At 42.4% G+C, this 26,080-nt stretch overlaps 1 protein-coding gene across 1 annotated transcript in view; it reads right to left on the bottom strand.

The window, feature by feature from the left end:
- Window positions 1-25,382, bottom strand: part of HIBADH (3-hydroxyisobutyrate dehydrogenase) — a 136,300-nt gene extending 110,918 nt beyond the window's left edge. Inside the window, exons 1-2 of the mRNA XM_003807898.4 lie at window positions 25,085-25,382; window positions 9,337-9,497 (exon numbers count right to left, since the gene is read on the bottom strand). Of these exons, the coding sequence (XP_003807946.1) occupies window positions 9,337-9,497; window positions 25,085-25,175 (252 nt within the window). The 5' untranslated portion in view covers window positions 25,176-25,382. The remainder of the gene's footprint in view (window positions 1-9,336; window positions 9,498-25,084) is intronic.
- Between the last annotated feature and the right edge of the window lie 698 nt (window positions 25,383-26,080).

Below are 26,080 nucleotides of genomic sequence, written 5' to 3' on the forward strand. Positions count from 1 at the left end.
CTTAAAGGCATAAACAAGCTATTAAGTAGTCCTGTAAAACATATTAAACTTATCAAAGTTTTTATTTCCCTAATAATCCACGTACAGTCAAGCAAAAGAGATACGTTCTGAGAAATGCGTTGTGAGAAAAGAAAAATAACTTCAAGTAGTCTGAACTATGTGAGGTTTGCAAAATTTATCAGGCCCAGAGAGACGTAAGCATAGGACTTTGGCCAGCGCCACCCTCCGTGCCCAGTGGCAATTGCTTAAAGGCATTTTTGTTCCTGACTAGCTGCCTCCCTTATTATTGTCATATTCCTGGAATTTGGAATACAAAGAACAATGTACAGCCAATTAATAATTTATGTTAATGTAAACTCTTGTTAAACAACTTAGGAACTGCCTCTTCTTTTTTCCTTAAAAACCCACCTGGGGCCAGGTGCAATGGCTCACACCTGTAATCCCAACACTTTGGGAGGCCAAGGTGGGCTGATCACTTGAGCCCAGGAGTTCAAGCCCAGCCTGGGCAACAAAGCAAAACCCTGTCTCTACAAAAATACAAAAATTGGCTGGGCATGGTGGTGCACACCTGTGGTCCCAACTACTTGGGAGGCAGGGGCGGGAGGATCACTTGAGTCTGGGAGGTTGAGGCTGCAGTGAGCCATGATCCCGCCACTGCATTCCAGCCTGGGTGACAGAGAGAGACCCTGTCTCAAAAGAAATGAACAAACAAAATCACTTGTAACATCTGCTAATCGTATATATTCAAGGCAACTTGAATTTATGCTTCCAGGTGGCCATTTTCCACCTTTTGGGCCTGAATAAACTCTATACCTAATCACAGTTTCTGAATCATTATTTTAATAAGGTTGACAGTTGTTAGGCTATTTCATGTTGCGCGAACATCAGAGAGAGCACTTACAGACCTTCGTGGTGTAGTGTATTTCTTCTAGGCTACAAACCTGTACAGCAACGTTAATGTACTGAATACTGTAGGCAACTGTAACATAATGTAAGAATTTGTACATTTAATGATCTATACATACAAAAGGTACAGTAAAAATACTCTATTATAATCCTATGGAACCACCTTTATGTATGCAGTCCATGACCAAAACATCCTTATGAGGTGCATGACTACGGTTTTACTAAAGCTTGAAGAAAAGCCTCCAGGGTCATAATATTCTAAAACACTTCTTCACCTGGAACTGCAGGTGGCCATCTTGCACCTTGAAGGGAGAGAGGAGCCTGATGGAGAAAAGCAGACTCAAGAAGCAAAGAGAAAAGAAAAGAATCTGGCTATATCTATGTCACTAAATTCAGCTCTGCCAGAGGTCAGGCCACTCCCCAACTCTTCCAATACATGAAACAATAAATTCTCAGTTTTTGCTTTCAAAAAAAGAAAAGCACTTCTTCAAAACATCTGATTTTCTTCCCTGCAAATCTCTCACTGAAAGAACAGTTGACATTAGAAATCAACTAACCAGCATTTCTGCAATCTTGGTGGGGTGTTGGGGGATGGGCTTGTTTTCTTTGGCTCTCACTTCATCAGCTTGACTTGATATAGTAACATAGAGGGAGGAAATGGACACCCGTCCTTAAAAATGTATGAGTCAACTCAAATATACGCTGAATTTTTTAACCTTTAAACCCTTCAGGGCACTATTGTGGCAAAAAGTTTCAAGGTTTCACACATACTTTTCCATCTCATCCCAAGTCATGTCTTTGCCTTATGGTAATAGAATGAAATTCGTTTTTTCTTTTATCCAACATTTTAAAAAACTAAACATAGCTATGAAATAAGAATGTTGACATTTTAATATATCAGAACGTATTCATCCAAATTAATATTACCTTTTAAAGTAGTGCTCTTAGGAAATCACACTTGTTCTGATGACATGGCCACTGTTCAAAACATTCTCTAAGCTGCCAACGTAAATCATTTATCAACAAATGCTTTCATTTTCTGTTGCCCTCAGGACCAAAGCTTTTTCACCCTTTACCTTTCTCACTTCATTCATCTGAATTTCACACTGTCCTACCTTCCACTGCTGTTAAAATCAATACTCAGAGGACCTCTTAGAGTCAAGATGCTTAAGAGAATGAGAGATGTGAGGAAGAGAGGCAAGAAGATTCTTTCTTCCAGGCTTCCTGCCTCAGGGTGAACCACACACAGAATTTTCCCCACTGTGTATTGGGGGAGGAGTGGCAACTGTGCACAAGAAGCTAAGTCTTCGCTATTATTCACTAATCTGGGAGGAGCACCGACCCAGAACCCACCTTCTTTCCTTCTTCACACCCAGTGACATATTGCAAGGAAGAAGAAAAAGGAAAACCCAGTAACTGAGTCTGTGTCCTGGAACCCTCAAATTTTTATGCAGGAATCTTGGAGACCTTGTCCTTCATGACTTTCATTTCAGACTACAACGATAATACAATCTTTGTTGCGTGAGTAAAGATTATATGCAATCTTCCTATAATTCCCTATCAGAAATGAAATGATCCTTAAGAGTTGCTTATTTTTTTCTTCCTCAAAAATTGCCTTAGCACTTAATTATAGTAAAATTACAATAGAAACTTCCTTGCAGTATTAGTTGGTCTTGCCACCTAAGACATATCCAACACCTCGTCACATCCAACTCAATCTGTTTTATTTCCCAACAGCATTAGGTAAACCACTAGACATTTGGTAGTTACTCAAGCTATCTCTGTTGACCTAAAGTAAAAGTCTTCAGCAAAGACTGAGGCTCCACTTTTTAAGGAAATTGCTCCTTTGTCCTCATTCTTAATCTGGATAAATCCTACTTATTCTTTTGCTGTCTGCCTAAATGTCTAGTCTTTAGAGAGAATTCCCCTAACCACCCTCTCACCTAATGTAACACATATTTTATTAAAAACTAATGTGACCTTTTACTTTTTCTTTAGACTTATCACAATTTGGAATCACATATTTGTGTAATTTGATAATCTAACACCACCTATTGGTCCCTAAAGGCAAGGACTGTGACTGTCTTGTTCTGAGCTATATTCCCAGTGCCTGGCACATAGAAAGTTCTCGAGAAACATCTGTTACATTAGTGACTTAATGAAGGTCCTATCCCATTTTGCTAAGGTAGTCTACAGTAGCCTTAACCCATAGTGATTAGAGCAATAAAAAGTAACTTTTCTTCACAAAAAAGGAGAGAATATCTGATACTACCTGTTGAATGGACAGCATGAGAAGAGGAACAGCTGTGTACAGCAGAGGTGAAACTAAGGCACACAGAAACTAATTTATAGTTAACATTAACATACAGTGATTAATATGTGCCAAATGCTACTTTAAGCTCCATGCATAATTAACTCACTTAATCCCTATAACAAGTCTATGAAAACAGTATGATTATCCTTCATACATGTGGAAACAAGCGTATAGAGACACTGAAAAACTTGCCCAAGATTGCACAGATACTAAGTGGTATAGAAAGATTCAAAACCTACACATTTTGTAGATTCCCAATGTTTGCTGCATTAGTTTTCCACAGCTGCTGCAACAAGTTACCACAAGCACCGTCGCTTAAAACAACAGAAATTTACTCTCTCACAGCTCTGGAGGCCAGAAGTCTGAAATCAAGGTGTCAAGAGAGACACACTCCCCACAAAGGCTCAAAGGGAGGATCCGTCTTTGCCTTTTCCAGCTTCTGATGGCTCCTGATATTCTCTGGCTGGCAGCAGCATAACTCTAATGTCTGCCTTCATCTTCATATGGCCTTCCCCTCTGTGTCTCTGTGTCTTCTTTTCTGTCTCTGGTAAGGACACTTGTCATTAGCTTTAGGGTCCACCCTAAATCCACGATGATCTCATCTTAACTTTAGATCGTCAAAGACCCTGTTTCCAAAAAGGTCACATTCACAGGTACTAGGAGTTAGAACTTGAATATATCTTTTTTAATAGCTTCACTGACATATAATTCGCATACAATTCACCCATTTAAAGTATACCAAAGGCCCTGTTAACATATTCACAGATATATGCAACCATGATGACAATCAATTTTAGAATCTTTTCAAGAAGAAACCTGGCCAGGCATGGTGGCTCACGCCTGTAATCTCAGCACTTTGGGAGGCCGAGGTGGGCAGATCACGAGGTCAAGAGATCGAGACCATCCTGGCCAACATGGTGAAACCCCGTCTCTACTAAAAATACAAAAAATTGGCCGGGCGCGGTGGCTCACACCTATAATCTCAGCACTTTGGGAGGCCAAGGCGGGTGGATCACCTGAGGTCAGGAGTTCGAGACCAGTCTAGCCAGTATGGTGAAACCCCATCTCTACTAAAAATACAAAAATTAGACAGGCGTGGTGACATGTGCCTGTAATCCCAGCTACTCAGGAGTCTGAGACAGGAGAATTGCTTGAACCCGGGAGGCGGACGTTGCAGTGAGCCAAGATTGCGCCACTGCACTCCAGCCTGAGCGACAGAGCAAGACTCCATCTCAAAAAAAAAAAAAAAAAAAAAAATTAGCTGGGCGTGGTGGCGCGTGCCTGTAGTCACAGCTACTCGGGAGGCTGAGGCAGAAGAATCACTCGAACCCAGGAGGTGGAGGTTGCAGTAGGCCAAGATCGCACCACTGCACTCCAGCCTGGTGACAGAGTGAGACTTCATTTAAAAAAAAAAAAAACCAGAAATCTTATACGCATTAGCTATCATTCCTCTATGCCCAACTTTCCCTCTTCCCCAGCGCTAAGCAACCACTGATCTACTTTGTGTCTCTATATAGACTTCCTTATTCTGGACTTTCAGGAAAAGTCTATAGTATGTGGTCTTTTGTGACTGGCTTCCTTCACGCAGCATGCTTTCAAGGTTTATCAATGTTGCAGCAAATATTAGTACTTCATTTCTTTTTATTACTGAATAATCATCATTGTATGGATATAACACATTTTGTTTGGACATTCTATCCGCTGACAGATTTTTGCGTTGTTTCCACTTTTTCGTGATGATGAATAATGTTGCTAAATACATGTTTCCGTGTGGATACAAATTTTTTATTTCTCTTGGGTATATAGCTAGGTGTGAAATTGCTGGGTCATGGCATAATTCTAAACTTTTAATTATTTGAGGAACTCCCAAACTCTTTCCCAAAGTGGCTGTACCATTTTACATTTCCACTAGCAGTGTATGAGGGCTCCAACTTTTACCTCACAAACACATTGTTATCTAACTTTTTAATCTAGATTCTAGTGGGTGTGTCTCATGGTTTTGATGTTTTTTTTTTGTTTTTTTTTTTTGAGACAGAGTCTTACTCTGTCACCCAGGCTGGAGTGCAGTGGTGGCAATCTCGGCTCACTGCAACCTCCACCTCCTGGGTTCAAGCAATTCTCCCACCTCAGCCTTCTGAATAGCTGGTATTACAGGTGCACACCACCACGCTCGGCTAATTTTTTTTGCATTTTTAGTAAAGACAGGGTTTCACCACGTTGGCCAGGCTGGTCTTGAACTCCTGACCTCAAGTGATCCACCTGCCTCGGCCTCCCAAACTGTTGGGATTACAGGCATAAGCCACCTCACCCGGCTGTTCTGATTACGTTTCTACGATGCCTAATGATGTTGAGCATCTTTTCACATGTTTACTGGGTCATTCATATATCTTCCTGGGAGAAATGTCTATTAAAATCCTTTGCCCATTTAATTGAGTTACTTGTCTTATGCTGGCGTTGTAAGACTTCTTCGTATATTCTAGATACAAATTCCTTATCAGATATATGATTTGCAAATATTTTATCCCATTCTGTGAATTGTTTTTCACTTTATTGATGGTGTTCTCTGGAGCACAAGTTTTTAATTTTGATAAAGTCCAATTTACCTATTTATCATTTTGTTGCTCATGCTCTTGGTGTCATATCTAAGAATCCTTCGCCAAATCCAAAGTCATAAAGATTTACCTCTGTGTTTTCTCCTAACAATTTTATAGGACATCTTTGGGGGTTGGGGAGGTGGGCCACTATTCAACCCACTAAACAACCCATACAATAGATAAATATTATTAAATTGTAACTCCGTGGGTACAGAACCACACAAGAGAAGGCAAGGGAGACAAATGATCAGTGGCTTGACTGATCTAGGCACCTTATTTTCCAGCAATCTAGTTTATAAATAGGTTAACAGGTAGCTACATTTCAGAATCATCAACACAGATGTCACATACACACACTCAAAAATGTCTTTCACATTAATTTCAAAAAGAACCAAAACTCCGAAGTCAAAGACCTTTGTTTAGACATTGGCTCTTGCTATTCATTCACTACACAGTGGTAACCCCTCCTCTGAGAGGTATACATTCCAAGACTCCCAGTGGATGCCTGAAACCACAGACAGTACCAAATCCTATACAGACTATGTTATATAAACATATAGACTATGTTTTCTGGTTTGTTTTTTTTTCTTTTTAAGGCAAGGTCTCACTCCATCACCCAGGCTGGAGCACACAGCTCACTGCAGCCTCAACCTCCTAGGCTCAAGTAATCCTCCCACCTCAGCCTCCCAAGTAGCTGGGACTACAGGCACACACAACCACGCACAGCTTTTTTTTTTTTTTTTTTTTTTTTTTTTTTTTTTGAGACAGAGTCTCCCTCTGTCATCCAGGCTGGACTGCAGTGGTGCAATCTCGGCTTATTGCAACCTCCGCCTCCTGGGCTCAAGCGATTCTCATGTCTCAGCCTCCCAAGTAGCTGAAACCACAGACACATGCCACCGCGCCTGGCTAATTTTTGTATTTTTAGTAGAGCCGGGGTTTCGCCACATTGGCCAGGCTGGTCTTGAACTCCTGGCCTCAGGTGATCCGTCTGCCTTGGCCTCCCAAAATGCTGGGATTATAGGCACAAGACACCGCGCCCAGCCAGTTTTTCTTTATATATACACTCCTATGATAAAGTTTAATTTATAAATTAGTCACAGTAAGAAATTAACAACAACAATAAAATAGAACAATTATAACAATATGCGAGCAACACTACTCTTGCGCTTTGGACCATTATGAAATAAAATAAGGGTTACCTGAAAATAAGCACGCGATATCACAACACCCGATCACTGAGGCGGCTAGTAAGTGACTAATGGGCCAGGGAGTGTCTACAGCATGGAGACGCTGGACAAAGGGATGATTCACATCCAAGTTGGGACAGAGCTGGACAGCACAAGATTTCATCATGCTACTCAGAACGGCATGCAATTTAAAACTTATAAATTGTTTATTTCTTGAATTTTGTACTTAACATTTTCAGACCACATTTGACCATAGGTAAGTGAAATCGTAGAAAGTGAAACTGCAGATAATAAGAACCACTATATAACGTTAGGGATATTATTTAGCTTCTCCAAGCATTGGTTTCTTGATAGCACTTCTGTTGCAAAGATAAAATGAGATAATACATACAAAATATTTAGCAAAAGACCTGACACATAGTAGGTGCTCACTAAATACTGTATTAGATTCTTTTCTCTCCCTTTCAAAACATAAATATCTCCTTCATGCAGGGATAAGCCTTATTCTTAAGGCAGCCTTCCTTCATACCTACCTAAAATTAGCAACACTAAAGAAATAAGAAACTTGTTGGGAAACAGAGGTAAGCCTGGTAACTTCAGAGTATGAGGTAATTCAGGCAGAGCATCAGAAAGCTCTAGAATTCTGGGAAAAAGCAGGAGAGATTCACAAAGCAGTGATGATCATTACAGTCGTTCCACATACAAGCTGGAAGTACTACAGGCATAGAGGGAAGAGTACCTGTGTCTGTAACAACGTAAAAGGTCACAAGCTTCTGCTTTGCCAGTCTAGGGTAATAGTCCCCATTCAATTCCTACCCCACTCTTTGGTTAAATTCTGTATTTAATTGAAGATATTTCCTCTGTTTAGAGATCAAGTACCCTTGTTACTCTTACTAACAGATAAACCACTGTAAAATGGCAATACCAAATAGATGTGTTATCCCAAAAAGTAATAACTGTCTCCTCAAAATAACTACTAATTGGTTCATCTCAGACTAAATATCAACTTGAAATGCTCACCATCTCTGAAGATGGTAAAAGGCCACCTTTCCGAGATTCTCTACTATACGACTGATCAAATCTCTCCAACAAGGCTACTAAGTCCCTACATTAATTAGGCCTGTAAGCCTGCTATACTGGGAGTGTAATATCCGTATTCAGAGACTGAACAGGCAGAAGCAGCCACAACACTATCCTGAAAAGTTCCAAAGTCATACTTCCATCCTCACACTATACTGCTGCAATTTCCATATGGCACAAAAACCATGGAAAGGAAAAAGATTCAGATATATAGTTCTGAAAATGGCTTCTAAGTTACCTAAAGCTGTTCTGTAACTAGGTATAGCATTTTTCAGTATTTACTTTCAAGTCTATTATCTAGAAGTTGGCTGTGTAATTTTTTTCTCTCACCTTTTTCTCAGGAATTTTTTAGTATTCTCTGTTCTGGGATCACACACTATCCTCAGTTACCACTCTACAACTTGACCAAGAAGAATTTCCCTCATATCTAGAAAAAACAAACTATATTCAGATACTGATACATGGTCTCCTGTAATTTGAGTTATTGATAAAGTTTAACAAATCCAAACAACTCAAGACTTAACCAGCAGATGTCATCATCCAACATGATAAACTCTAGTACCAAAATTCTTTAAACATGAATGATAGCCTAAAAACACTAGAGATCCACTATAACTCAACTCTTCATTATAGGACATAGTGTTTTTAGGCTGTCTCCTGGTTTATGGCCAATAACTAATAATTATTCACAAAGTGCTGCCATATGATGTTTTCAAAGTATGTTCACATACATTCTCTCATTTGAGCTTCACAACCTAATGGCATAGGTTGTCATCGTTCACATTTTAAGAATGAGGAAATCAGCAGAAGTGATGTAACTTGCCCCCAGTAAGAAAGCATGTATCTGAGCTTCAACTCAAACTAAGCTTTATATCTCTAAGCCTACTCTTGTTTTAAAGACATATGTGCTTTTAATAACACAGGAGGTTATTTCCACCAAACTAACTACTTTAACAGCACAATCAGTAAAGTTACTATCTCAGAAAACTGATACAGAGCTAAAACAAGGCCCTCTGACCAAACGTGCAAAATGTTCCAAGTCACCTGCCAAAGAATAGATACCCCTGAATGTCTGACGAGAACTCTCCTTTACTGCAAATCTGGATGTTGGATGAATGATTACATATATATAAAATTAACAATGAATTAGGTTTACAACTCCATTGGGTATACTTCTAAGAAGCTGTCACTTATTTGAATGTATATTCATTTTTCATTCTCAAAATCTAAAACAAATCTAAAGAAAAGGTCTTACCTGTTCACCTGCATCTTGAAACTCTTTGCAGGCATCAGGGAACACATCATAAATAATAAGTGGATAGCCATGTTTCATGAGATTTTTTGCCATTGGATTCCCCATGTTGCCCAGTCCAATGAATCCAACTGGAGTCTTTGAAGCCACTGACCTAGAACACACTGATTTCAATACATTATTTTCAATAGGGGAAAATAACATTTTTTATTGTAAACATTCATTTAATATTAGCAAGTCAATTGTTAGATTTTTTTTTTAAATAAAAGAAACTTTCAGGAACCAGGTGCAGTGGTGCACACCTATAATCCCAGCTACTTGGGAGGCTGAGGTAGGAGGACTGCTCGAGCCCAGGAGTTTTAGAACAGCCTAGGCAACACAGTGAGATCCCATCTCAAAAATAAATAATAATACATTTATTTTTTTAAAAACCCACTAACTTTTAAAAGGCAAATTTTAAACTAATGGACCTAACTACACTTAAAGTTATCAACAATGTGCAGGCAGACTAACTTCTAATTATTTAGTTTTCTGGGGCACATTCACAAAATTTTAAGCATTTTTCCTGTTTTGTACCTGTATAACATTCTTTTACCATTTTTAACAATAAACTAAATAATGTTATCATTTATAAAACACCTAATATGTAATTTACTTATAATGTGAAGTATTCCATATTATCTCCCTTAATAATGCGTATAAAAGACAGAAAGTATTCAATAAGACGTATGTCTTGGACCAGCTTCAAGAATGGAAAAACTTTTTACCTTCCCACTCCCACAGTTACAGAAACCATCCCCTCCAATGATACAAAAAAAAAAAAAACTCAAAAAGATGTTAAACCCAGGAGAATGGAATCACCAGTTTATAAAGGTGGTCCTGGGGGAGAAAGGGGAGATACCTCCATAGGCTTTAAATGGCAAGTGTAACAGTATCAGGACCTTGGTCTAACAACTCTGAACCTTCAGAAAAGAGAGACTTCCTTATTATATTTTATTTATTTATTTATTTATTTTATTTATTTTTTGAGACAGAGTCTCACTCTGTCACCCAGATTGGAGGGCAGTAATGCAATCTCGGCTCACTGAAGCCTCTGCCTATTGGGTTCAAGCAATTCTCATGCCTTAGCCTCCGGAGTAGCTGGGATCACAGACACGCACCACCATGCCTGGCTAATTTTTGTCCTTTTAATAGAGACAGAGTTTCACCATGTTGACCAGGCTGCCATTAAAAAAAAAAAAAAAAAAAAGCCTTAAAAACTATACAGGTTTTATTTATTCTTTTCTTTTTCATATAGGACTTTTTGAAATTACTCCATGGGCATATGAATCAAAGTAATGCGTTACAGAGTGGGGAGGCTTTACATTACTATGGAAATAACGTTAGATGCAATTTTTCACTTTCTAGATTTAGAACTCCACTCAATAAATATTCACTGCATGAAGTACTATGACAGAGCTCAGAGACAGACACAAGCAACGTATGGTCCCTGTCCTTTAAAAGCTCACAGTCTAGTGAGGGAAGAGAGAGAAATAACTCTCCTTGCTCTTCCATTTCCCAGCATTCTTTTTCTTTTTTCTTTCAAGAACTCCAGCTTTAAAATTTGTAGTGCAACAACTAATCACAGTCCCTCTTTTAAGTTTCAGGTCCCCTCAACTGAACTTAATCTGCTCTTCCCTGAACTGAATCTGAATGGAATGAGATTTGTTAAAAGCAAATTATTTGAAGCCCTAATGCTTAAGAACTAGAGGTCTTCTTGGGTTAGAAGCATATTTAATTCCTTTAATTTAATGACTGACTCTAACACTTCCATTAAATGTGGGTGTCATTTCTGTGCAACATCATTTAACAGGCGCTAAGTTTAATACACTGGTATAATAGTACACTGGTATAGTTTGTCTTTCTGGCCTGCCAGGAATTCAATGACAGAAAAGTGACACCAAACTGAAATTTTATTTTGATATTAAACAATGAGTACACTTCATCAGAGAACTCTAACTAATGCTCATAAACAAACTAGCAATAATAGCCAGAAAGAAAATGTGGCATTACTGTGTTAAGGTTGAAAAGGTATAATTTAGCAATCTAAAAACATCAGCAACTAGGAAGATTATAATTTAAAGACAGTTAATTTAACAGGCAATTCACTCTAGGTCAAACAATTCATAAGTATGGTCACGTAGAACCACAATTCATTCACAAATTCAACAAACACTAAGCAACTATCACATGTACCAAAAGAGATGCCAAAGAAGGTAAGAGACACAGTCCTTGCCTTCAACAAGCTTAAAACCACGTACATAAACACTAACATAAGACAGTTAAAGATAAAAACACAATGCTGATGAAAAATGAGAATTCACGGTGTGGGAACTTGAGGAATGTGGCATCTGACCTGGATATTATACAAGGGGTAGGATTTCAAATGGATAGGAGGGTAAGGAGGAGGGGAACTCCATACAGAAAAAGGAACATGAATATATACAAGGAACTAGAAGAGCCATGAACAAATGACAGTAATAGTTAATATTACTGCAATTTTACTACATGCCAGACACTGTACTAAGCACTTTATAAACAGACCTATTACCATATGCTATATATGAAGCCCATCTTACAGCTGAGAACCCTGATGCTGAGTTGAAGTAAAATACCTAATACTTTACTAAGTTGTAATGCCAAGATTCAAATCCAGACATTCTAATTCTAGAGTCTCCACTGGTAAACACTGTATGATACTGCCCTCTATTCTTCCTAAAGAATGCACAAAGAAACAAAACAGCAAGAGATTAAGATTAAAAAAAAATGCAACCATAATGTGGAAGGATGGAAGGATGCTAAACAACTTGTATTTTGTAGGCAAGAGGTAGTTATTGAAACGGTGGGCAAGAGAAATGACAGATGAGACTTACACTTTAGAAACAGAAATGAGGCAGCAGTGTACAATGAATGAACTTGAAGAAAAGAGCCTGGAGGCAAGAAGACCAATATAAAAGTGACAGTAATCCTCTAGATGCCTTAGTTTGAGCTACTATAACAAATATACCGGCCGCAGCCATGGAGGGAGGCCGCGGCGGCGGCGGCGGCGGCGGCTCGGGTGGCTGCGCTGGGAGGCGGCGGTGAGAGGCTCGCACGCCTCCAGCCCGGCCCCGGCCCCCCGGGACGGAGAGCCGAGCAGCCCCGGCTCTGGGCTACGGACTATGGGCGAATAGCTCTGACCACCCAGCGAAGCATGCCGCCTGCCTTGGCCTCCCAAAGTGCCGAGATTGCAGCCTCTGCCGGGCCGCCACCCCGTCTGGGAAGTGAGGAGCGTCTCTGCCTGGCCGCCCATCATCTGGGACGTGAGGAGCCCCTCTGCCTGCCTACCCAGTCTGGAAAGTGAGGAGCGTCTCTGCCCGGCCGCCATCCCATCTAGGAAGTGAGGAGCGCCTCTTCCCGGCCACCATCCCATCTAGGAAGTGAGGAGCGTCTCTGCCCAGCCGCCCATCGTCTGAGATGTGGGGAGCGCCTCTGCCCCGCCGCCCCATCTGGGAAGTGAGGAGCGCCTCTACCCGGCCGCGACCCCGTCTGGGAGGTGAGGAGCGTCTCTGTCCAGCCGCCCCGTCTGAGAAGTGAGGAGACCCTCCGCCTGGCAACCACCCCATATGAGAAGTGAGGAGCCCCTCCGCCCGGCAGCCACCCCGTCTGGGAAGTGAGGAGCGTCTCTGCCCGGCAGCCACCCCATCCAGGAGGGAGGTGGGGGTCAGCCCCCACCAGGCCAGCCGCCCCATCCGGGAGGGAGGTGGGGGGTCAGCCCCCCGCCCGGCCAGCCGCCCCCGTCCGGGAGGGAGGTGGGGGGGTCAGCCCCCACCCGGCCAGCCGCCCCGTCCGGGAGGGAGGTGGGGGGGTCAGCCCCCCGCCTGGCCAGCCACCCCGTCTGGGAGGGAGGTGGGGGGAGTCAGCCCCCTGCCTGGCCAGCCGCCCCGTCTGGGAGGTGAGGGGCGCCTCTGCCTGGCCGCCCCTACTGGGAAGTGAGGAGCCCCTCTGCCCAGCCAGCTGCCCCGTCCGGGAAGGAGGTGGGGGGGTTCAGCCCCCCGCCCGGCCAGCCACCCCGTCCGGGAGGGAGGTGGGGGGGTCAGCCCCCTGCCAGGCCAGCCGCCCCGACCGGAAGGGAGGTGGGGGGGTCAGCCCCCCGCCCGGCCAGCCGCCCCGTCCGGGAGGTGAGGGGCGCCTCTGCCCGGCCGCCCCTACTGGGAAGTGAGGAGCCCCTCTGCCCGGCCAGCCGCCCCGTCCGGGAAGGAGGTGGGGGGGTCAGCCCCCCGCCCGGCCAGCCGCCCCATCCAGGAGGGAGGTGGGGGGGTCAGCCCCCCGCCCGGCCGCCCCGTCCGGGAGGTGAGGGGCGCCTCTGCCCGGCCGCCCCTACTGGGAAGTGAGGAGCCCCTCTGCCCGGCCAGCCGCCCAGTCCGGGAAGGAGGTGGGGGGGTCAGCCCCCGCCAGGCCAGCCGCCCCATCCGGGAGGGAGGTGGGGGGGGTCAGCCCCCCGCCCGGCCAGCCGCCCCGTCCGGGAGGTGAGGGGCGCCTCTGCCTGGCCGCCCCTACTGGGAAGTGAGGAGCCCCTCTGCCCGGCCAGCCGCCCCGTCCGGGAGGGAGGTGGGGGGGTCAGCCCCCCTGCCCGGCCAGCCGCCCCGTCCGGGAGGTGAGGGGCGCCTCTGCCCGGCCGTCCCTACTGGGAAGTGAGGAGCCCCTCTGCCCGGCCAGCCGCCCGGTCCGGGAAGGAGGTGGGGGGGTCAGCCCCCCGCCCGGCCAGCCGCCCCATCCGGGAGGTGAGGGGCGCCTCTGCCCGGCCGCCCCTACTGGGAAGTGAGGAGCCCCTCTGCCTGGCCAGCCGCCCCGTCTGGGAGGGAGGTGGGGGGTCAGCCCCCCGCCCGGCCAGCCGCCCGGTCCGGGAGATGAGGGGCGCCTCTGCCCGGCCACCCCTACTGGGAAGTGAGGAGCCCCTCTGCCCGGCCACCGCCCCGTCTGGGAGGTGTACCCGGCAGCTCATTGGGAATGGGCCATGATGACAATGGCGGTTTTGTGGAATAGAAGTGGGGGAAAGGCGGGGAAGGGATTGAGAGATCGGATGGTTGCCATGTCTGTGTAGAGGGAGGTAGACACGGGAGACTTTTCATTTTGTTCTGTACTGGGAAAAATTCTTCTGCCTTGTGATCCTGTTGATTGGTGACCTTACCCCCAACTCTGTGCTCTCTGAAACATGTGCTGTGTCCACTCAGGGTTAAATGGATTAAGGGTGGTGCAAGATGTGCTTTGTTATACAGATGCTTGAAGGCAGCATGCTCGTTAAGAGTCATCACCACTCCCTAATCTCAAATACCCAGGGACACAAACACTACGGAAGGCCGCAGGGTCCTCTGCATAGGAAAACCAGAGACCTTTGTTCACTTGTTTATCTGCTGACCCTCCCTCCACTATTGTCCTATGACCCTGCCAAATCCCCCTCTGTGAGAAACACCCAAGAATGATCAATAAAAATAAATAAATTAATAAAAAAAAAGAAAAAAAAAAAAAAAAGAAAAGGTTATAGAAGAAATAAAATATTTTAGCTTAAAAAAAAAAAAAAAAAAAAAAAAAAAACAAATATACCATAATGGCTTAAATAACGAACACTTATTTCTCACAGTTCTGGAGGCCAGGAAGTCCAACATGAAGGTGACAGCAGATCCAGTGTCTGGAAGGTCCACTTCCTCGTTTGCCGATGGCCATTTTCTCACTGTATCCTCACATGGTAGAGAGCAGAAAGAGAAGCCGCTCTCATGTCTCTCTGTACAACAGCACTAATCCTATTCACAGGAGCTCTACCCGCATGATCTAATTGCCTCCCAAAGGGCCTAGCTCCTAATATCATTATATTGAGGGTTAGGAATTTTGGCCAGGCGCAGCGGCTCACGCCTGTAATCCCAGCACTTTGGGAGGCCAAAGTGGGTGGATCACCTGAGGTCAGGAGTTTGAGACCAACCTGGCCAACATGGTGAAACCCAGTCTTTACTAAAAATACAAAAATTATCCAGGCATGGTGGCATGTGCTTGTAATCCCAGTTACTCAGGAGGGTGAGGCAGGAGGATTGCTTGAACATAGGGGGTGGAGGATGCAGCGAGCCAAGATCGCACCACTGCACTCCAGCTTGGGTGACAGAGCGAGACTCCGTCTCAAAAAAGAAAAAAAAAGGAATTCAACATATAAATTTTGTGGGGACATAAAATTTCAGTCCATAACAAAGTCAAAATTAATAAAGTGTGGTAGCCACAGGAAAAGACAGGTATAAAAACTATTTCAAAGACAGAAGTAAAAGGATATAACAATGGATTGGACTATAGGCTAAAATAAGGGTGAGGTCCAAAATGACAGTAAGAGAATAGTGTTATCAATACCTAAGTGAAGAAATCAAGGAGAGCTGGCTCAGTTTTACCCAGGGTAACTATGAACTGTCAATGAGCTGAAAAGATGTCCAACAGACTATTAGAAATACCACGACCGGCCGGGCGTGGTGGCTCACGCCTGTAATGCCAGCACTTTGGGAGGCCGAGACGGGTGGATCACGAGGTCAGGAGATCGAGACCATCCTGGCTAACATGGTGAAACCCCGTCTCTACTAAAAATACAAAAAAAATTAGCCAGGTGTAGTGGCAGGCGCCTGTAGTCCCAGCTACTCGGGAGGCTGAGGCAGGAGAATGGCGTGAACCTGGGAGGCGGAGCTTGCAGTGAGCCGAGATCGCACCACTGCACTCCAGCCTGGGCGACAATGTGAGACTCTGTCTCAAAAAAAAAAAAGAAATACCATGACCAAGCTTTCAGTGATAGGATGAGAAAAAAGAGATATACCTGGTAGCCATTTGTCTCAAAAGTTAAGAGGTGAAATTTGTAAAAGTTAATAAAATCACCAGATGAGTATGAAGAGGCTGAAGGCCAAAGTTGAACCTCTCTGAAGCCCAAGGGAACGTGTATACTCAAAAGTCAAAAAGTCAAAACCAACCCTAAGCTGAAACAGATGTTAGAATTAGAAAACAAGGACGTTAAAAATTATAACTGTAGTCCATATATTCCAAAGGTAGAATTATGAAAGATATTTTTATCAATACAAATTAAATTTCTTGAGATGAAATCTACTAATAAAATATGTGAGATGAAAATTATACCAGAAGATTAACTGAAGAGTAGATACCAAAGGAAAGATTAATAACCTTGAAGATACAGCAATAGAAACTATTCAAAACACAAAGAAAAAAATAATTTAAAAAATAGAGAGCATCAATAAGCTGTGAGACAGCTTCAACCACCCAAACACATATGTAACTAGAGTCCTCAAATGAGAAGAGCGAAGTGGGGCAGAAAATATGTGTGAAGAACAAATGGCCAAAAATGTTCCAAAGTTGATGAAAACTACAAACCCCATGCATCCAAGGAACTCTATGAACCCCAATACAAGAAACATGAAGAAAACCATATTAAGACACATCACAATCAAACGCACAAGAGCAGCCACAGGAAAAAGGACACACTATGTAGAAAGGGAAAAAGATAAGGATAAAGGCAGATTTCGCATCAGAAACAATGCAAGTGAGAAGACAGTGGTGCAACATTTTTTAAATACCGGAAGAAAAAAACAACTGTCAAGCTAGAAATCTATAACCAAGAAAAATATACAAATATTTGTATATTCCAGAGGTATGAATCAATCTCAGGGGTATGGTGATGGATATGTTTACCATTTTTTTGTGTTTTTTTTTTTGGACAGGGTCTCACTCTGTTGCCCAGGCTAGAGTGCAGTGGCATGATCACAGCTCGCTACAGCCTCAACTTCCCAAGCTCAGATGATCCCACTTCAGCTTCCCAAGTAGCTGGGACTACAGGCACATGCCACCAGGCCTGGCTAATTTTTGCATTTTTTTGTAGAGATGAGGTTTCATCATGTTGGCCAGACCAGTCTCGAACTCCTGAGCTCAAGCAATCAGTGGGCCTCAGCCTCCTAAAGTTCTAGGAGCGCAGGCATGAGCCACCGCACCCAGCCACACTCTCGACTGTGATGATAGCTTCACCGGCTTATATACATCAAAACTAATCAAACTGTATACTTTATGTACAACTTATCACATATCACTATATTGCTAATAAAGCTGTTTTTAAAAAGTCAGTATCATATATATAGAAACAAACAAGAGAAGACAGTTCTCAATTAGTACTAAAGTGATAGATCAAATGTAAAGTGTGAAGTCTGAATGGATCCTGACTTTAAAAAAAAAAAAAAGCTAGCCTTTAAGAAAATAATGAAATTTTGAATGCAAATTGTACATTAGATGATACCATGGAATCACTGCTAATTGGCTTAGGTAGGATAATGGTAGTTTGGTTACATAGGAGAATATTCTCATTCTTAGATTCATGCTGAAGCATTAGGGTTAAAGTGTCATGTCAGCAATTTACTTTCAAATGATTCAAGTGGGATAGGTATATATGTGGAAGAAAAAAGTCAATGTGGCAAAATATTAACAACTTGTTTCTAAGGAAAGAGTATATGGATGTCAGTTATATTATTCTTTCAATACTTTCTGCTTCATATTTTTCATAATAAAACAAGGGGAAAAAGATTAGCATATCTATATGGAAAAAATATGACAAACAGATAAAATACAAATACGAAAAACACTCTAACACATGACAAAAATAGAGCTACTTTGTTTTATATGTAAAATAACTTTACAATCTGGAAGAAAAACATGAATAATTTTTTAAAGTAGGCAAAAATCACGAAATGACAACAGAAAATATGTAAATTACCCCCCCAAAAAACCTCTAAAAATATACCCAACTTGTCATAATTAGAGAAATGCAAAACAAAATGATGTGATACCATTTTTCACCTGTTGGATAAGTTTTTTCTTTGATAAAAACTACTCTTGGTAAGAAATAACTGATGAAAACATATGCTCTCATATACTGTCAAATTGTATATGAGGTCGACCTTTTGGATGGTAATTTGGCAAAAAAAACTACATTTGAACTTTTATTTAAAATTTAAATTTAAAACATGCATACTCTTTGACCTAGCAATTCCATTTCTAAGAATATATACTACACATGAGGGGCCAGCCAACTTTGTCTTAAAGAGTCAGGCAGTAAATTATTTTCAGCTTTGTGAGCCATTGTGAAATGGTGTTACAACCATTTCATTCATCTACTCTAGTTTGAAAGCAGCCATAGACAACACACAAACAAATGGGTATGGCTGTGTTCCAATACAATTTTATTTACAAACAAGGTGCCCAACTATGGGCCATAGCAATCCCTACTATGTATTAAATTCTGAACAACACAAAGATATAGTTTATTACAGCACTACTTGTAACAGCCAAAAAACTGCAAATAACTATGTATTAATAAGGCACTTCATTCATAACTAATTATATATTAATAGGGCACTTAATTCATAACTAAATGTACATTGTAGGACACTTGATAATTCACAGTAAATCAACACAATGAAATGTGCAAATGTTTAAAAAAAGGTGACATATTTATCTAAAATTATAGGAAAAAATCTCCAGGATAAGTTATTAAGTGGAAAAAACATGCTGAACATTATCTATAGGATACAGTATAAGAGAAGAAAAAAGGATACATATGCATTAATTTTTCTGATTTTCTGTATGGATACACACGAAACAGTACTTACACCTGGAGAGTTGGACTACTGGGTCGGAGTTGAAGAAAATTTTAATTTTATAACCTTTCCCATTTTTTACCATGAGCATGTAACTTTTGTAACTACTTTTATAATAAAATGAAATAAATGAAGTGGCACAGTGAAATTTAATATATGCTATGTGAATGAATAATAAACTAGGTAAGTTTCATCAAATGGGCATATGGGAATAAAAGCCAGTTCTAAAGCAATTACAAAGTAATGCTGCTGATAAAAGTGGACTGTGTAAAGGTAAACAGTGTCGCAGCAACCATTACACATTGCAGGTTGACTCTCCAATATTCTTTCCCCTAGATCCGAGGTCAAGTTTCAAACTGCCTAAACTAATACATGGTAATGGCATCCTTCTGCCAAATGACTGGTTCAGGAGCTGCCAGCCCTAAGTTAAAGTTCTGGAAATGCTGTGGAAAATCTGAAAATGTAATGGGGAATAAACAAGAGATTAATGAAAGCATTGTATCTAATCAGCAAACTTCTGTGACTCTCCATATCACCAAGCTAAGTGACAGCTGGGGAAAGGCACAAACAGACCACAACAATGGATTTATCCAGAAATACAACAAGAGGCTGAAAAAAACAGTATTAGGCATCAGTGAAATTCCTAATTATAAATAAGTTTGAGATTGGGTACAGACAAACCTAGAGAGAGACCTTACGAAATGAGGAAACAAGAAAGCATGTCTATGTACTTGGAGGAAAAGGGAGGGAGTCAAAGGACCAGGTGATGCGCATTATGTAACAGTATGTTTGTTAGAACAAGAATCACAGAGGGGGTTAAATCAACCAGAGACTAGTTCTGCTGGTGAAATCTCAGCAAGAGAATCACTCCTACTACTAAGATCCTAGAAAAACTGAAGTAGAGTGCTGATGTTACTGAAGCTGAAGAAGTTAAGAACAATGAGGCCATGTTGGATGGGCCAACATGAATGTGAATGAAGATAAAGTTTTCAAAGGACTCAGCTCTCTTTACTTCATCTTTGTCTGTGGCAAAGTTAAAGAAAGGCCAGTATAATTAGATGACCTGATGTCAAAAGAGAATAAGTTATTTATTGATGGTGATAATGTTTAAAATTTTCTCTGAGTTGGGAAGGCCTAGGTTCCTATCCTGGTAAGTTCACTTCTTAGATGTATACCATTGAAGTTACAAGTTACTTAACTTCTCTAGACAACATTTGATCAATAAAAGTACCTACTTCAGAAGATTATTGTAAAGATTACTTGAGATGATGCATATAAAGCGTTAAACAGTGCCTGGCACACGATCGATAATAAGTATTAGTTACTCTTACCAAAAATGGTCAAGTTGTAGCAGTACAGGTCAAGTCCTATGCCAACTGCCCCTTTTTGCCTAGTGGGTTAGAAGAGCCAAAGAGATAGAAAAAGGTATAGACAACTGTAGGAGAAGCCCTGTATCTGGGGAAAGAAAGCTTTTAGTTAAGGTGAAACACCTGAATAAGCGCTTGGCAAATATAAAATAATTTGCACCCAAAGGGGCAGAAATCCATGAGTATAATGGAATGATTATTGCCCTAAAAACTCTCAAACCTAAATAATGCATCTCTCTTTAAATAACTTCTGACAGTAGTGCGTGGAAAAAGTAGAGTTAAAACATAAATAAAACCAAGCTGGGAGAAAATCAATCAACAAAATACAAAGGTGATACTGGTTGACTGGTTAAGAAACTAGCATTAGTGTCTATTACTGAGGACGAATGAAAAGAAACTAGCCAGAAAACTTGGCAAAGTTTGTTTCTAAATTTATAGATGCAAATTTACCGATTATGACCTCTTTCTCCAATGTAACAAGGGGAGTTATCCATATCTTGATAACCTTAAGTGCTATCAAAAAGCAGGTTTCACTAAGTGTCAAAATGCAAAAATTGGTAACAAGTTAATTATTTTACATTTCTGAGGCTTCTTTTCTATTCAAAGTAATGCATTTTCATTGTAGAAAACTAGAATGAAAAAGTATACAGTTGTAAGGGGAAGCAATCTCATTACACAAAAATAAAAAAACATTTTGCATGGATTTTCAGTCTTTTGACTGCATTTTTCATTATATCATAAGGTTATATTTTCTATACAATGTATGTCTATTTTATCACATAATATATTTTTTATATCTATTTTATCACATAATACTACGTCATAAGCACTCTATCTGCTTTACTATTAACAGTTACTAAACTAAGGGTGACGACTTTCTCTATAAAGGCCTTTACGGTTTCAGTCAACTTATTTTAGTAATAAATACGCTCCTTATGTAATTTCACAACTTTAGGGTCAACTTTTAGTCCCAGGACCATGAGCAGCTTTTCAGAACTTCATGTGCAGCCCTAGAAGCTAATGTAAAGGGAAAAACTGCCATTATATATTTGATTTATCCAATGAGTTATGCTACTTTGAAAGTAAATTTCACATATACAAAAAGGACCAATAATATTAAAAATTGTATTCCTGTTTCTATACATGATGCTAATTTTTCCATTCTACCTTTGGTCAGGTGGTCACTTCAAGATGATCTGATGTGATTTATTTTTCCATGTACAAGCTGTAGAGTCACAACGTGACATTTTGTAGAGGGCCTATAGCTGTAGATTTTCTTCTCTGTACAAATAAGTCTGAAACTAAACTTAATTACCTTCTAAAATAACATACACAATTTTATCAAACAGGTGATGAAATAGTAATACATGTACACTTTAACATTTCTCATTCTTCTATTTCCTTTTCAATGCTTTAAGTATTTTAAAATTAGGCTTAGGCACAGTGGCTCATGACTATAATCCCAGTACTTTGGGAGGCTGAGGCAGGAGGATCAGTTGACCCCCAGAGTTCAAGACCAGGCTGGGCAACATGGTGAGACCCCATCTCTACAAAAAAAATAAATAAATAAAAAAAGCCAGGTGTGGTGGTGTGCACCTGTGGTCCCAGCTACTTGGGAGGCTGAGGCAGGGGGATTGCTTGAGCCCACGAGGTTGAGGCTGCAATGAGCCATGATTGCACCACTGCACTCCAGCCTGGACAAGAGAGAGAGAGAGACCCCATCTCAAATAAACAAACAAAGATTTAAAAATTAAGATGTGGCAGGCTGGGCACAGTGGCTAATGCCTGTAAGCCCAACACTTTGGGAGGTCAAGGCAAGAGGATGGCTTCACGCCAGTAGTTCTAGACCAGCGTAGTAGGCAACTAGCCTTGTCTCAAAAAACATTTTTTTTTAAATTAGCTAGGTATCGTGGTGCACCCTGCAATCCTAACTACTTGGGAAGCTGAGGCGGAAGATCACTTGAGTACAGGAGTTCAAGGTTGCAGTGAGCTAAGTAGGTGCCATTGTACTCCTGCCTGGACAACACGGGGAGACCTGTCTCTAAAATGTATTTATAAAAAAGTTAAAAAGATGTGCTACTAACCGGCAACTTTCAGGTTTCATTTTTTTAAACAGTAAATTATATAGCTCCTTATAATATTATCATTCATATGATATAAACATCTTAAACATACTACAAATATCCAACAGAATTCAGAACATCACACATTACTATTTGAACATGGTTCTTTTTCTTAATGTCATTTGACTCCAAACTTGCAGGTAGATTTTTTTCTACTCTTTAAGAATCTAATGTCAGAAAAGTTAACACTTTTGCAGTAAACTAAAATTAACAGAAATTTAAATGTTTAAAACAATTCCAGAGAAAGGCCGGGCACAGTGGCTCACGCCTGTAATCCCAGCACTCTGGGAGGCCAAGGCGGGCGGATCACGAGGTCAAGTGATAGAGACCATCCTGGCTAACACGGTGAAACCCCGTTTCTACTAAAAAATACCAGAAAACTAGCCGGGCGTGGTGGTAGGCGCCTGTAGTCCCAGGTACTCCGGAGGCTGAGGCAGGAGAATGGCGTGAACCCGGGAGGTGGAGCTTGCAGTGAGCTGAGATTGCGCCAATGCACTCTAGCCTGGGCGACAGACAAAGACTCCGAGACAAAAAAAAAAAAAATTCAAGAGAAAAAAAAATTGCTGAAGTGATTTAACCACTTCATCACAAAAGAACTATTTAAAATGTATCAGAAATCTATATTCTGACAATTATCTTTGGGCCAAAGAACCCAAAGTAGAAGACCATATGCCAAAGTAGTCTAATCAGCACTCTGAGGTATGCCCTCCCAGTTTACAGAGGCACGTATTACAGTCTTAGGCCTCAGGCTCTTTCACCATGAATTGGTAAGAACTTTCATAACTCTAAAAGGTACACCAAGGGTTCATTAAAATACCATTAGAACACCTTGTAAAACCACTAAACAGCAAATATGTCTTCCTTGGCTAATGGGAACTGAAAGAATTGTGAATTCATGTGAAAACTGGTGCTACTGTGGAAAAGTGTCTATTCTTTTAGGGTTATCTCAAAAGTCGGAAGCATTTTTGTAGCTCAATATATGAAGCTCAAACAGTGGTTACATTCAAGTTTGGCATATTCTGAGTTTTTATCTTGTTACTGTGGTTCTGTATCAGACATCTGTTCTCTTGCATCTCACCGAGCCTCTGTTCTTCTCCAACCAGAAAGGAAATTCAGAGGTTTCACTGAGGGCGAGAATGGGAAGCTGTTAAGAATTGTAAGAAAAAGTTCTTACAATTCCTGGCCAGCCACAGTGGTTCATGCCTATAATCCCAACGCTCTGGGAGGATCACTTGAGCGCAGGAGTTCAAGACCAGCCTGGGCAACATGGCGAAACTCCGTCCCAACTAAAAATACAAAAATTGGACGGGCATGGTGACACATGCCTGTAATCCCAGCTACTCGGGAGGCTGAGGTGGGAGGATCACCTGAGCCCAGGAGGTCGAGACTGCAGTGAGCAGTGTGACTGGGCCACTGCACTCCAGCCTGGGCGACAGAGACCCTGTCTCAAAAAAAAAAAAAAAAAAAAAAAAAGGGCAGGGGGCCAAGGGGCTCAAATCCTAACCCACTATTTTTTTTTAAGCAAAGATTAGAAAAAATTAATGCCAAGGTTTTTTTTGTTATTAATCCTCAGTATGATCTTGCTAAATGGTGCATTGTTACAACTCTCAAACTTTCAGTTTGAGGAAGACAACGGCAGTGTCCCCACAAATCAACCAATTTTTCAATTAAAGAGGAGTCCTGGTGTGATAGAAAGTTAAGGAATTAGGAACAACTGAGAACAACTTTCTAGGTCTTGCTGGGAATATCCTGATTCACTCATCCAAGGGGCCTCATGTCCCTCGTGCGGAGTATGAAAGACTGTATTAGATCTCCGTGGATCTTCATCCTGGCTCTAAAAACTGCCTCTTTGTAAGTTCATGGCTAGCTTCCACAATTTACCATGGTATGAGAGGAGGGAGGCAGGATTAATTCTGCCCACAATGTTGAGGACGCTGAACGTGTTTTGGTTCATAATTTGACAAAAATGACATTTTTTTAGGTAGCACAGTTACAGTAGAGGGGGGAAGCCCGTCTTGCTGGTCAAGGGTGACTGAAACTTTGCTGAAAGACTTACTGCCTGGCTTGTACAGCCACCGCTTGTGTAATAAGGCCATCCCCTCGGACTCAGGTGGTTAAACATCAGGCCCTGCTGCCCAAGTGTGTCCCCAACCCAAGGTGCACCCTGGGGGCGCTGAAAGACCAGGGGTCGCTGGGGTGAGTGCGGGTTGCTCCTGGAGTTGGGCCCTCCAAACGTCCTCGGAGTCCTAACTCCAAAGCAGCATGCCGGGGTCCCAAATACTCTTCTCTTCAGCCCAAGCTCTTCCCCACCTTTTCCTAAATCCCGAAAAGGGCGCTGAACCCGTTCATCAGGAGCCCGGGAGAAAGGGAGGGAAGGCAGAGGGGGGTACTCGCGGAGTGAGTGGCGGCCGCAGAAGAGGACAGGCCTTTAGTACCAGCCAAAATATTGTTTTTTAAGCCCCAGCCCAACCGCAGGGCCTCCCGAGAAAAGACTTCTTCGGCCGTCTGGACAGAAGAAGCGAGCGGCCGAAAGAAGGACAAGAGGAAGGAGGCGTGAGGTCCTTACCCGCTGCAAAGCTGCCGGCTGCCGGCCGCAGCCGCCGGCTCCAGTACCGGAGACCGGAGGCAGCTCCGAGGAGCCGTAAGGAGGCTGCCATGCTGCCCCCGCCCCTCTCCCCGCGGTGACCTCCGCCGCCTCCCGGAGGGCCCACAGACTGCGAGCGTGTGCAGCGGGACTGCCTGGCTCGCCCACGGAGAAGGGCGCGCGCGCACGCGCTCTCACCACTCGGGGGCGGGTGCCCACGCGCGAGGGAAGGAGTGCGGAGCCGAGAGGAGCGGCCTGACGCGGCAGGGCCTGTCAATCCCTTTACGGACAGGGAAGCAGACCAATCAGAATTCCCAGGTCCGCAGCTGTGCGAAGGACCAATAAGAGGCCTTTTTCGAACAGTGACGTCAGGCGCCCTGGCGCTGCCCCCAAGCTCGTGCCTCATTTACAGCCTGCGGGCGGGAGTCTCCTTGTTTACCAAAGCAGAGGGCGTGTGGGAGGTGGGGGCCGTCGCTCGCTCCCGCCTCCTCGGAAACCTTGTCCCCACAACCGCTGCGTGTTAAAAAGGACAAAACTGACTCGCAGCTTGAAAAACACTCAGAAAGCTACCATGTGTGTAATAACTTTTAAATTCATTTGATTTTATTTAACACAACAGTTTCTCAATACTAAAAATAGGAAAAGAAGTTGGTAACGTTATCTTTGAAGGGAAGAGTTACTAGAAACTTGCACTTTCTATTTCAAGGCATATTTCTCTAATCTTTGAAAATTCTACACCCTAAATCCATTTTGTAAGCAAAACTAAATATAAAATCCAGAAAGTAGTAGTATATGTATGTGTATTAGACCTTTTTTTTTTTGGAGACGGAGTCTCTGTCACCCAGGCTGGAGTGCAGTGGCGCGATCTCGGCTCACTGCAATCTCCGCCTCCCGGGTTCAAGTGATTCTCCTGCTTCAGCCTCCGGAGTAGGTGAGGTGGGACTATAGGCCTGCGTGCGCCACCACACCCGGCTAATT

The sequence above is a fragment of the Pan paniscus genome, chromosome 6 (assembly GCF_029289425.2).
Source record: "Pan paniscus chromosome 6, NHGRI_mPanPan1-v2.0_pri, whole genome shotgun sequence".
NCBI lineage: Eukaryota > Metazoa > Chordata > Mammalia > Primates > Hominidae > Pan > Pan paniscus.